This window comes from Callithrix jacchus, chromosome 9 (assembly GCF_049354715.1).
Source record: "Callithrix jacchus isolate 240 chromosome 9, calJac240_pri, whole genome shotgun sequence".
Lineage (NCBI taxonomy): Eukaryota > Metazoa > Chordata > Mammalia > Primates > Cebidae > Callithrix > Callithrix jacchus.
Genome location: NC_133510.1, coordinates 112,823,013 through 112,836,371, shown reverse-complemented (window position 1 = coordinate 112,836,371; position 13,359 = coordinate 112,823,013). Strand labels below are relative to the sequence as shown.

At 43.8% G+C, this 13,359-nt stretch overlaps 1 protein-coding gene across 16 annotated transcripts in view; it reads left to right on the top strand.

Moving 5' to 3' along the window:
- GIT2 (GIT ArfGAP 2) overlaps window positions 1-12,685 on the top strand; it is a 68,285-nt gene extending 55,600 nt beyond the window's left edge. For all 16 annotated transcript variants that reach the window (XM_078337241.1, XM_078337239.1, XM_009004597.5 and 13 more), the window contains 4 exons: window positions 3,428-3,510; window positions 4,100-4,288; window positions 8,678-8,741; window positions 9,259-12,685. In XM_078337241.1, coding sequence (XP_078193367.1) covers window positions 3,428-3,510; window positions 4,100-4,288; window positions 8,678-8,741; window positions 9,259-9,471 — 549 coding nt within the window. In that variant the 3' untranslated portion in view covers window positions 9,472-12,685. The remainder of the gene's footprint in view (window positions 1-3,427; window positions 3,511-4,099; window positions 4,289-8,677; window positions 8,742-9,258) is intronic.
- Window positions 12,686-13,359: the final 674 nt, after the last annotated feature.

Sequence of the window (13,359 nt, the reverse complement as noted above, 5' to 3'; positions counted from 1 at the left end):
AAAAATTAGCTGGGCACGGTGGCACGTGCCTATAATCCCAGCTACTCAGGAGGCTGAGGCAGGAGAATTGGCTGAATGCAGGAGGCGGAGGTTGCGGTGAGCCAAGATCATACCATTGCACTCCAGCCTGTGTAACAAGAGCGAAACTCCATCTCAAAAAAAAAAAAAAAAAAATACAAAATTAGCTGAGCATGGTGGCGGGTGCCTATGGTCCCAGATGCTTGGGAGGCTGATGTGGGAGAAGCACTTGAGCCTGGGAGGTCGGGGCTGCAGCAAGCTGAGATTGCACCACTGTGCTCAGCCTAGGCAACAGAGCAAGACCCTGTCTGAAAAAAAAAAAAAGAAAAAGGTTGGCTGGGCATGGTGGCTCATACCTGTAATCCCAGCACTTTTGTAGGCCGAGATAGGCAGATCACCTGAGGTCAGGAATTTCAGACCAGCCTAACCAACATGGTGAAACTCCATCTCTACTAAAAATAGAAAATTTGCTGGGTGTGGTGGCACATGCCTGCAATCCTAGTTACTCAGGAGGCTGAGGCAGGAGAATTGCTTGAACCCAGGATGCAGAGGTTGCAATGAGCCTAGATTGCACCATTGCCTTCCAGCCTGGGCAACAAAAGTGAAACTCCACCTTAAAAAGAAAAAGGTATTTTCTGTGAAAGATATGAAAGGTTTGGGGGTTCTTTGTTTCTTTCTTTCTGTCTTTCCCCTTCTTTACCCATCTTTCCCTGTCTTTCTGTCTTTCTTCTTTCTGCCAGGCTGGAGTGCAGGGGTGCGATCTCAGCTCACTGCAACCTCCGCCTCCTGGGTTCAAACTATTCTCCTGCCTCAGCCTCCCAAGTAGCTGTGACTACCGGTACATGCCGCCACACCCAGCTAATTTTGTATTTTTAGTAGAGATGGGGTTTCACCCATTGGCCAGGATGTTCTCAGTCTCTTGACCTCGTGATCCACCCACCTTGGCCTCCCAAAGTGTTTTCTTTCTTTCTTTTTGGTTTTCAAAGCTCATCGCTGGAATACCACAGTGCTTGCCCATGATCTTCCTATTATAGACCTCTGGGAGCCAAACTCACTGTTCATAAAGCCAGATCAAAACAAGGCAAGAGAAGCAGAACTACTTACTACTTATTGGTAGAAGATATAAACAAATGGATCATCAAAGTTGTAGATTCTATAGAAATTACCTTTACAGACTCCCCATATGGTTCCCAGCCAACATTTAATCATTTGCCAGATGGATTTGAGTGGCTGCAGGATGCATGAGTTTGCAGTGAATTTTAGGAGCCCATAGCAAGTATCTTGTATTTGAGTGCTGGAAACTGAGCAGAGCATGTGTGGAGTTGTGAATGGAAGACCTCAACTGACAGAGAAGGAGAACATGTGCCCTGCCTGGGAGCAGAAGGAGAGTTTATGGGGATAGCAAACAAAGTGTGGCATGAATAAGGGGGGCTCCTCCACATAGGGCCAGCTGCCTTGCCTGTACCTACCAGTAAGGAGTGACAGTCAGGCTTTATGGAGACTTTTTTTTTTTTTTCATGAGATAGGTTCTAGCTCTCTCACCCAGGCTGGGGTGCAGTGGTGCAATCTCATCTCACTGCAACCTCTGCCTCCTAGGCTCAGGAGATCCTTTCACCTAAGCCTCCCGAGTAGTTGGAGCTATAGGTGTCCACTACCACACCCAGCTAATTTTTGTCCTTTTAGTAGAGATGACATTTCACCATGTTGCCCAGGCTGGCCTCAAACTCCTGGCCTCAAGTGATCTGCCCACCTTGGCCTCCCAACGTGCAGGCGTGAGCCACCACTCCTGGCCATGTAGACCTTCTTAGACCAGCTTACTCAAAAGTAGCCATTCTTTTGGATGAAGCTATGGGGTCTCCATATGTTTAAACGAAGTTCTTAGTTTATATCTGTGTCCTTAGCCACATTTTATTGCAGCATCAATAAAACTCCTTAGTCACATGTTTTGATTAACTTGGATGAAATTCAAGGAGTAAAGCTAGAAATAGCTCACATTTGTATTTTACAAGATAATTGGTTTAGATTTTAAATCAGCCTCCATTGATATCTGTTCCAAAGAAATTCTCAAACATTGTGGGTAAAATAAATACTGAGGGAAAATAGTTTTCATGAAATACTCAGAACACAGTCCTGCTCAAAGGAATATAGTCGCCTTCAAATTTTGTCATCCTAGAAGATCCTTTTTAGCAATGCTGCCACTTGTTCAAAACATTTTTAGGATTCCTCTTTTGAATCTATATCCCAATTCTTATCTTCACAGTTGTACCAAATCTTTATTTATTTTATTTTATTTTTTATTTTTTGAGACGGAGTTTCGCTCTTGTTACCCAGGCTGGAGTGCAATGGTGCGATTTCGGCTCACCGCAACCTCCGCCTCCTGGGTTCAGGCAATTCTCCTGCCTCAGCCTCCTGAGTAGCTGGGATTACAGGCACGCGCCACCATGCCCAGCTAATTTTTTGTATTTTTAGTAGAGACGGGGTTTCACCATGTTGACCAGGATGGTCTCGATCTCTTGACCTCGTGATCCACCCACCGTGGCCTCCCAAAGTGCTGGGATTACAGGCGTGATCCACCGCGCCCGGCCCAATTCTTTATATTTTAAGGGGTAGATTTGAGTCCAGACATGAACTATTGGAGGTAGCAGAAGGCAGGAGACCTGGTGCTTTGTCCTGTTTTTCTGTGGACTTTGTGGCCTTTCGTGGATCACCCAGATTTTTTGGCCCTTCATTTTCTCATATGGGGTTTTATCTGAACGTGGCTTCCAGTACTGAAGGTCTGCGGTCATATAAGTGCTGGCGTGTCTTTTTGTTTGTTTGTTTCTGAGACAGGGTCTCACTCTGTTGCCCAAGCTGGAGTACAGTGGTGTGATCATGGCTCAATACAACCTTGAACTCTTGGGCTCAAGCAGTCCCCTCAGCCTCCCGAGGAGCTGGGACTACAGGTGCATGCCACCATCCCTGGCTTATTATTATTTTTTTTTTTATTATGTTGCCCATGCTGGTCTCAAGCTCCTAGCTTCAAGCATTCATCCTGCTCAGGCTCCCAAAATACAGGAATTACAGGCGTGAGCCACTACGCCCTGCCTGTATTTTAACTGTATTTCATTATGTTATAAATTTGAGAACTAAAGTAGGGTGTGTTGCCTTGCATGTCTCTGTTAGTTTGTACCAAGGATCTGATTACGAAGTAGCCACTGAGCTAAGAAGAAAATGGTGCAAAGAAGGAAAGAAGCCATTTCTGGATCCAGTATTCATCTTTTGCTAAATTTTCACTAGAGAGTTGGCCCCTGTCCCAAATGAGATTTGGGGTGTGAAGGCCAGTAGCCTAACAGGTAATGATTCCTGGGGAAGACTCCTGAGAAGGGTCTCATGTTACAAACTCATGAGGGTCCCCTCTTCTTTCTTATAGGCATCCAGGCTGGAGAAGCAGAACAGCACACCTGAGAGTGACTATGACAACACTCCCAACGACATGGAACCAGATGGCATGGGGTACATCTGCAGGCCGTACACGCTAAGGGAGGGCTCCCCAGGGACAGAGACCTGGCAGGCCTGGGCCAGCAGAAGCAGTTCACCACCCACACCCCTTTTCTCTATTTTCAGACGTATAAAGTCTTGAAATATTCAAGCATATGCTCATAGTTTACTTGTCTTGTCATCTCACATTATTGCTGAAAGGCCTTTTTCTTTGTACCAGCACGTTATTTATCTCTTATCTATCTGAAGAGTATTTAAAGTCATTAGCCCACTTCATCATGAAGACAACATTAGGTTACATTCTGCATTTGTACCCAAGGATTTGGCCCACCTGGGGATGGCTTTATAATACACACCCTCCCTGCTCCAGGTATTTCCCTCCTTTTTCCCCTCCTTCACCCTTTCCATGAGAGTCAGCACTTCCAACTCAATGGTAGAGTGAAATAGCCGATTTTGGAGCCTTACCTTGAGTCTCCTGCTAGACAGGATAAAGGAAACGAAGAGACCAGCCTGCATTCAGCTCGTGCATACAAAGTGACTCCTAGAAGCAGAGGAGCAGCTGATAAGCCCCTGCTATGTTTAACTGCAACTTTAATGTTCACAGGTCAAGCCGAAAGGGACGGCAAAGAAGTATGGTATGGCCAGGCGATGGCTTGGTACCAGACGCAGCAGAACCCCACGTTGCCCCAAGCCCCACTCTCCCTAGCACTGAAGATGTCATCAGGAAGACTGAACAGATCACCAAAAACATACAGGAGCTCTTAAGAGCAGCCCAAGAAAATAAACATGACAGGTAAGCAGGACTGAAGACCATGCTTTGGGAGAGCATGTGTTATGTACCCAGAGGGGGATGCTGCCCACGTTCTCAATGACAGCTGTTCCCAGCATGCTGACTTCAAGTTTTCAAGGTCATTGAAAACTTAAGTCTACATAACAGGCTTAAAAACAATGTCAAGTTTGGTTCGGTTTGTCTTGTTTGATTTACATGGTATTTTCTTTTTTTTCATCTTGTTACGGAGCTCCAAAAATAAATGCCTCTAGAAATAGGATTGTGGCATATTTAGGGTGGCGACAATGCTAGTTCTAGGTGGAGGGGGCAAGGGACTGCTCACACAAAAGGTATCCTGTGCTGGGCACAGTGGCTCACACCTGCAGTCCCAGCACTTTGGGAGGTCAAGGTGGGTGGATCATCTGAGGTCAGGAGTTCAAGACCAGCCTGGCCAACATTGTGAAACCCTGTCTCTATTAAAAATACAAAAATTAGCCAAGCATGGTGGCATGTGCCTATAATCCCAGCTACTCGGAAGGCTGAGGCAGGAGAATTGTTCAAATCCAGGAGGCAGAGGTTGCAGTGAGCCGAGATCATGCCACTGCACTCCAGCCTGGGTAACAAGAGCGAAACTCTATCTCAAAAAAAAAAAACAGGGAAGAAAGAAAAATTGATCTCATCATCACCCAAATCCTTCTCTGTGCATAAGAGGAGAGGCTGCTTACTCTGACCAGAAGCATGTCCTGTAGTTAATTCTTACCCTGAGGAAGGGACTGGCTCTTGCTCCAACTTAGCCTTTTGTTCTTTGAGAGTGAATTCTCTGAGAGTTTCTGGTGAGTTGCAAACTGCTTGGGGTAACATCCTAGCTTCCCATAGTTGGCAGGAATACTTCCTATAGTAGATACTCATAAAACATTAGCTAAAGCAGCAGAGTTCAGTCAAACCCAAGAACAATCTTATTCTTTTCATTAGTTCAAGAAAGTTTAGGATTTTTCTTCACACCTTGCACAACCAAAAAGTGTTCAAGGGATGCTGTACTGTTTAGTCTTTTCTCTGTTTTCTTCTTCCACACAGACATGCATCTGGGCCTTTGTATTCCCTTTGGCAGTCCTTACACTGCTGGGCCAACTTCCCCTTTCTCTACCCTTTTTTATATGGCTCACACATCTCCCAGTGTCCTTATTTCCCACTAGGAAAGAGGGGAATAATCCATGTTTATTGAAAGATAAGAGTTAGTTTCCTAACAGTTAGGACTGCTGGAAGCTCCTTGAGAAAAAGAGAAACCTGCATAACTTTTTAGCCTCCTGTAAAAATTGTATAATGATTTGGCTTCCTTCTCCCTCCTTTCCCAGGCATCCTCTTCATACCACACCTTTTGGACCTCACTAGTTATAAGCACACTCACTTTGCTCAGGACCATAGTCTTAGCAGTGAGTGACTTCATATTTGATTACAGAAAGCAAAGTGTCCCTTGACTTTCCAAAGTACAAGGGTTTTTTTCATTTGTTTTTGGTTTTTTTTAGACATACTCTCACTCCGTCACCCAGGCTGGAGTGCAGTGGCACGATCTCAGCTCACTACAACCTCTGCCTCCCAGGTTGAAGCGATTCTCCTGCCTCAGCCTCCCAAGTAGCTGGGATTACTGTCATGTGCCACCACACCTGGCTAATTTTTTTGTATTTTTAGTAGAGATGGAGTTTTATCATGTTGGCCAGGCTGGTCTTGAGCTCCCGACCTCAAGTGATCTACCTACCTCAGCCTCCCAAAGTGTTGGGATTACAGGCGTGAGCCACCATTCCCAGCCAAAGAACAGTTTTTGTCTGCATTTAATGTAATCATGATACAATAACACTTCCTTCCCGAGGACCATGACCCCATTTGTCAATGTGCTTTGCTTTTCGTTTCCTCTAGTACAGAAGTGCTGAGCTTGTATTTCAAACTAAAAATTGTGCTTGCCTTGTATTGCTGTCTCTGATAGTTGTCAGAAATATAAATATCTGCCCTGAGGCCATTTCTGGCTTCAAAGATGCAATATGGTACTTGGTACAATTGGGAAGCTTCTTTTTTTTTCTTTGTTTAAAATGTATAAATTAATTTGACAACATATTTCATGATCTGATTTTTTTTTTTAAGACCATAGGCCAGGCTCACGCCTGTCATCCCAGCATTTTGGGAGCCACTTTTTTCCTTTCTTTGTTTAAAATGTACAAATTAATTTGACAACATATTTCATGATCTGATTTTTTTTTTAAGACCGTAGACCAGGCTCACGCCTGTCATCCCAACACTTTGGGAGGCTGAGATGGGCAGATCACCTGAAGTTGGGAGTTGGAGACCAGCCTGACCAAGACAGAGAAACCCCATCTCTAGTAAAAATACAAAATTAGCTGGGTGTGGTGACTCATGCCTGTAATCCCAGCTACTCAGCAGGCTGAGACAGGAGAATTGCTTGAACCTGGGAGGTGGAGGATGTGGTGAGCTGAGATTGTGCCACTGTACTCCAGCCTGGAGTGAAACTCTGTCTCAAAAAAAAAAAAAGATCATGAAAGAATGATGTGGAGATTTTAATCATTAGCTCATTCTTTTGGTTTAAAACCAGAATTGGTCTAGAGAATTTACATTTCATTAATTGCTCAATGCTATAAAATTGTTGGTTACTTAGATACCTGAGATGCTTTTATTTATAACCTTGAATTGTACAAATTAAATCCATGCCTTTTTCCTCTTGATCCATGCAAACAGCCCCAGCCTCTGACATTCCTGAAATCTGGTCTTGTCTCCTGAGCCTCCAGCTTCACTCCTGTCCTCACACAGACACACATACAATTCAGGGATTATGACATATGTGCATGAAAACCTTTTTGAGGAAAGATACCAATGTGAAGTTGTGAACATGGACTCCTTCTATTAGAGGAGGAGGCTTCCTCATTAATCTGGGTGTGTTTGCTTTTCTATCTTGTCGAGGACTTCCCAAAATAATTCATAATGAATGAGCTTTTGAGAAATGGCCTTAGGAAAGATTCCCTCTCTGTGTAGCAAGAGGAAAGGGTGAATCGTATTTCTCAAAAATGAAACCATAACCAACAGAATATAAAACTCTGCAGTGTGGTTCTCAGTCACTATGATATGAACAGACACACAGTTTGTTAATATGCATGATACAAGTGGTAGCTGTGGACATTGCTTTTTTCCCTTTCTGAAATCTGTGTGAGCAGCTGGGTTGTTGCCCCATCAATATTACAAGTTAAATAACTCCTTATGCATTGGAATTAGTGTTATTACATGGTTTATGATTCTAATTGCTCACAAAGGTAAAAGTCAGGATTTCCCATGGAGGCATTTTTTGGATAATATAAACCATTTTATTGAAATGTAACGGTTTAATTTAAAATGTAAGCACTTTTTTTTTTTTTTTTTTTTTTTGAGACAGAAGCTCACTCTTGTCCCCCAGACTAGAGTGCAGTGGCATGATCTTGGCTCACTGCAACCTCCGCTTCCTGGGTTCAAGCACTTCTCCTGCCTCAGCCTCCTGAGTAGCTGGGACTATAGGCGTGCACCACCACACCCGTGTACTTTTAGTAGAGATGGGGCTTCACCATAATGACTAGGCTGGTCTCGAACTCCTGACCTCAGGTGATCCACCCACCTCGGCCTCCCAAAGTACTGGGATTACAGGCATGAGCCACCACACCCAGCCAACAATTTTAATTAAAATAGTTTTGAAACTAGATTTATTACAAAGGGGAAGTACATAAGTTCCTTATGACAATCTATTCAGAAGCCAACTTCATGGTTTAAAAAATGAGGAAAGGGCCAGACACCATGGCTCACACCTGTAATCCCAGCACTTTAGAGGCTAAGGCAAGAGAATCACTTGAATCCAGAAGTTCAAGACAAGGCTGGGCAACATAGTGGGTGGGACTCCATCTCTACAAAAAGATATTTAAAAATCAGCCAGGCATGGCGGCACATGCCTGAAGTTCTAGCTACTTGAGAGGCTCCAATTATAATTTTAAGGAATGTTTTCAGTGCTTTATTTTTTATTTTTGTGGCCTTTTGCATGGAAATTTTTTCTCTTTCTGGAAATTAGGACAATGAAACACATGAGAAGTAAATGACTGATGTGAGGAGGGTGAATTATGTTTCTGTACTGTCGTGTGGCCTCACCTGGCCAGGAGTGTTATGTTGCCGTATTTCATACCTGGAGCCTTTTCATCAGATTGAACTTCCAGGAAGCAATGGGAGCCCTGCTTTATAACTGTGCACCCTCTGCTGATGTGGGATGCACAGCCGGCTGGCTGGAGCCCCAGCCCCTTCATTAAGGGAATGTAAACAGAAGCTGTTCTAACACTTGAGTACTCTTTGCCTCTGAAGCATTTTTACTGTGATTGAATAACTTCTATATTGTTGCAGTTATATTCCCTGCTCAGAGAGGATACACGTAGCTGTTACAGAAATGGCAGCATTATTCCCCAAAGTAAGTCACTTCCTACTTGCTTGGTTTAAATCCTTTTAAATAAATAGCAAGAAATTTCTTTATGACCTATATATTATATTAGCCTTTTTGTAGCACATGAAGTTTTAAAATTTGCAGTCATATAGAGCTTTGAAATCTTTTTCTTTTACATGAATGTTGATTTAATCAGACAAGGATGTACAAATCATGTGCTAAAAGGCAAATTTTTAAATTTTTAAATTTATAGGATTTTCTGGAATATTTTATCCACATGGACTAATATTTTTGAAGAACTACCTCAAAATAGTACATACTACTAAAATTACCCTGCGTGTACTTTGATCTTTGAATCAGAATATTTCAGCATCTCTTACGCTGTGAGCTGCGAAGCTTGGAGTGTGTAAAGTAACCCCATTGAGAAAGGGCAGGACCAAACTGCCTTCCACTCTGGCTTGGTTTGCTTTGAAAGAAAGTTCATCCCCTGCTCTTGGACGTCTGTCCTGCATTTCAGGGTGAACAGCTATCTTTTTCCTTTTAGAAACCCAAGTCTGACATGGTGAGGACTTCCCTTCGTTTACTGACATCCAGTGCCTACCGACTGCAGTCAGAGTGCAAGAAGACCCTCCCGGGGGACCCAGGTTCACCCACAGACGTCCAGCTGGTCACGCAGCAGGTCATCCAGTGTGCGTACGACATCGCCAAGGCTGCCAAGCAGCTGGTCACCATCACCACCAAAGAAAACAACAACTGACACAGGCAGGGCGCCGCCTCCTTGGTTTTCTAGGCTTTTTAAAGTCCAATTTCAAATTCAGATACAGAACTCTTCAGATTTCTACAAAAAGAAACATTTAATGACGGTTTAAAACTTTTTAAAAGAAAACTCAGTATTATTTTTGCATGTTTTCTAACAAATTTTCAACTATTAATTTAACCCACTTGCCTTATTTTGTGCCTATTTGCCAATTTAGTTTCTGATGTTTGGCTGTGTTGTCAACTGTTGAGTTGATCACATACATCCAAAAGTATAGTTTCATTGTCTGAAATTTGTGAAAACTTTTCCGTCCCTTAAAACTCCCTGCCTATGCCTAAAACTATAAATGAGATTTTTTGTAAAACATTTTCTTGAGAGAGTTTGGCTAAAAAAAAAAATCATTTGTTTCCTACCAAGCATCATGTAATAAGTGAATTTCCCAGCCTACTTCAGAATAGTTAAGTTTGGGGTATCTCCAAGCATGTCTGTAGAGAAAGGACTTTGCCATTTTTTAAAACTAGTGTCACAGTCTCTCTTGGGAGGAAACAATGAATTGATCCTGTAGGATCAATTACAGAAACAATGAATTTCTTCTGTTTTACCCTGTTACATGTTCTATCATTTAATTTTGTTATCTCAAGCTCCTATCTCGACATTTTATTGTCATCTTGAAGGCTCCATGGAATGAGATAAAGCATTCACCTGCTACAGCACGTCTCATGAAGCCATGATCAGGGTAGGAGCTCCACCCACACCACCACCCATTGTCAGGTGCTCTCCCTCACCCCTATAAGCCAAACAGTTTGTTCAAAACCTGCAGCAAAGAGAAGTGTTAGTCTAACAAGCCAGAACTAATTTTGTGCCACCCATTCAGGAATCACTGCCATGAAATGTAGTAAGAAAAAATCATCTACTCCCTGACGTTGTATTGTACCTTTCATCCAGTTAGCTTGCGTCTCTAACCACTTACAGCTTGCTCACATGAGTTGCTTCGCATTCTTCATCATCTTTAAGGACTTCTTGTAAGGAAAGATGTATTGTATGCAATCATCTGACTTAGTGTCTCCTCCATCACCTCACGAGTACTTAAAAATTAGACATCAACTTTCTATAGTCCCCTAGAGAGTATGCTCCAGCTGGCTGCCTGCTGCCCCAAAGCTCTGAAAGAGTAAGGTGTAAGTGCTGGAACATGCTCAGATTGTTTTTTAGTTACTAAAAAGCCCCTTTTTCTTCTGAATGTTAAAGCATCTTCCTGTTCCTGCTTACTGCAGCTGTTCTGTGTGTGTGGTTCAAACCCTGATCTAGGGCTGGTGCTGTGGACGAGTGAAGGGAACCAGGTACACGGCAGTGGGACAGATGGGACTAAGGGGAGCCCATGGCCTACCCAGTAGGGGCAGTAGCCACCAGCTCCACTCCTGTTGCCATGTGGAAAAGTGGGCCTAGGGCGGCCACAGCTTTGGTTTTTCAAGAGACAAGAAACCTAGATTTTTTTTTTTTTTTTTTGGTGCCATCTCTCCATTTATAAATGTTGGCAACCATTTTGAACATTTTCAGAGACCATGTGCAGGTGAGCTGTAGCCTCCAGGCTGCCAGCTCATAGCCCCAGGGCCCTGTAAGCTGTGCAGTGTGAGGGCCTGGCTTCCCCGGACACGCCTGGAGCAGGCTCTGAGCCTTACCCATAAGGGAGCCGGCCTACTCTGTGCGTTACGTTGCTGTCACTCCTGTTTTTACCCGTATGTTCTGTCCCATGGTGGTCCTTCATTCACATGAAGAAGACACAAGAAAGTACAAGTTGCCTCAATACAGCCTAATAACTAAGCCTCTATTTTCACAGGACTGATTCACGCACACCTTTATAGCTTGACCGTATGCTGTCATGAAAGTAGCACCCCAGCGGTGCTTGCTTTACCAAGTCACCGTGTGTGGGTGCTTTTGTCGCATTTTGCTACACTGTGAGTAGCATGGGAAAAGGGTCCACAGCTCCAAAAGACTCTTCCACTTGTTTGTCGCACAGCCCTAAGTGCCACATTGCTGTTGGATGCTCTGGGGATGCCTTCTAGAAGGGCACATGCTACCTTAAGTTCAGGCACCATCTGATAGCCTTTTCTGCAGATTTCGTGTACTTAGCTGACCCTCCTTTTTCTTGCCAACCCCTGCCCCTGCTGTCCCAGGGAGGACAGGCTTCTGTAGAGGCCTCTGGAAGATGAGCTGTCTGCAGGAGGTGAAGCAGTGTTTTCCTTGGAATGTTTGAGGACCTGCAATAGAGGATGTTGTCTTTATGGCCCTAGAGAAAGTCAAGGAACATGGGGACCAACAAAGCATTTCCAGTTGTAAGAATATCTCAGAAGAGTGCTCAGCTAGCCTCCGGTGCCAAAACTCTGAACAGAAGTCCTTCCGCCGGCCCACCACAGCTGGTGGAGTCACGCAGCCAGTGGAGGGCTGCAATTGTCCTCTCCGTACGTGCCCCGCACATTTCCTTAGCCTCATCTGAGATCTGGTGTCAGAATTCTCTGCTCCTGTTGGCAAATCGCACCTTGTCTGAACATTTGTTCCAGCCACCTTTTGCACATGGATTCCATACCTTGCACTAGCAATGTCTGAGTTCGGTAACGTCATTTTTTTACCCTGTATTCTCAGTGATCCCTTCCTCCCCGTATGCCACCCTTCCCCCGAAGCCAATAGGGCAGAGGTGCACTTTATGAAACTGGCACTTGGCTGAACAGAAGGAAAAAGCTCTACCCCAAGCTCCTTTCACAGAAATCGTCATCTGCCTTGGAATGCAAATAGTTCTTATTTGCCAAAGAACATTGAATTGGGCCCAAAGATCAAACACAGCATTTCATGTAATCGGAACTCTAAACGCACAACTCAGGAGCTGTGCAGGGCTCCTCCAGCGATTCAGTTGCGGAACTGAGAGCAAAACTCGCCTGTTTTTGTCCTCAGTGGCACCCATGAGCTTTCTAATAGTATAATTTTCTTTCTTTCCTTCTCCTGGTTGAAGGTAACATGTGTTCTTAGAAAAGAAAATGCTGCATAGAAAAACTGAGATGCCTTTTATTCCAACATGTTTGATCCTTGTCACTCATTATTCTGTACTTTTTATTGTACATTGTATTCCTGTAATTATTGTGCCCTTTAAGTGTTGTAAAATCGTTTTGGAATTTGTGCCTGCTAGTTATGCAATAAACAGGCTCTACACGTGTTTTTGTGGTAATGCTGTGCTCCCCATCAATGAGTTGATGTTTCTAGATACTCTGTAAAAGGTCTGAGAAAGTTCTCCCATGACGCCATCATTAGTGAGATGCAGTGTTTCATAGCTTTGGGGATCCAGCACTTTTACTGTAATGATGATCTTTTTCTTCCTCTGTGCTTAGCAAATAGCTTTCTTTAAACTCTGGATTAAGATATTAGTTGCATGCATCTTATGATAGTGTATTTACTCCCTAAGTTTAACTTTTTTTCTTTTAGAGAGAGTGTCTTCCTCTGTCACCCATGCTGGAGTGCAGTGGTGCAATCTCAGCTTGCTGCAACCTCCATCTCTGGGGTTGAAGTGATTCTCATGCCTCAGCCTCCCAAGTAGCTGGGATTACAGGCATGCGACACCACCCCTGGCTAATTTTTTGTATTTTTAGTAGAGAGGGGGTCTCGCCATGTTACTGAGGCTGGCGTAAACTCCTGGCCTCGAGTGATACACCTGCCTCAGGCTCCCAAAGTGCTGGGATTACAAACATGAGCCACTTCACCCGGCACCTACGTTTAATTTTTTTTAATGTAGTGAAAGCCAGCCCAGCACAGATGCCCTCCCTTCTTCCTAACAGGTGATGGGGTCCTGGAATGAGTTCATTGTCTTAACAACACTGGCCTTTTTTTAAATTTTCATAGAAAGGT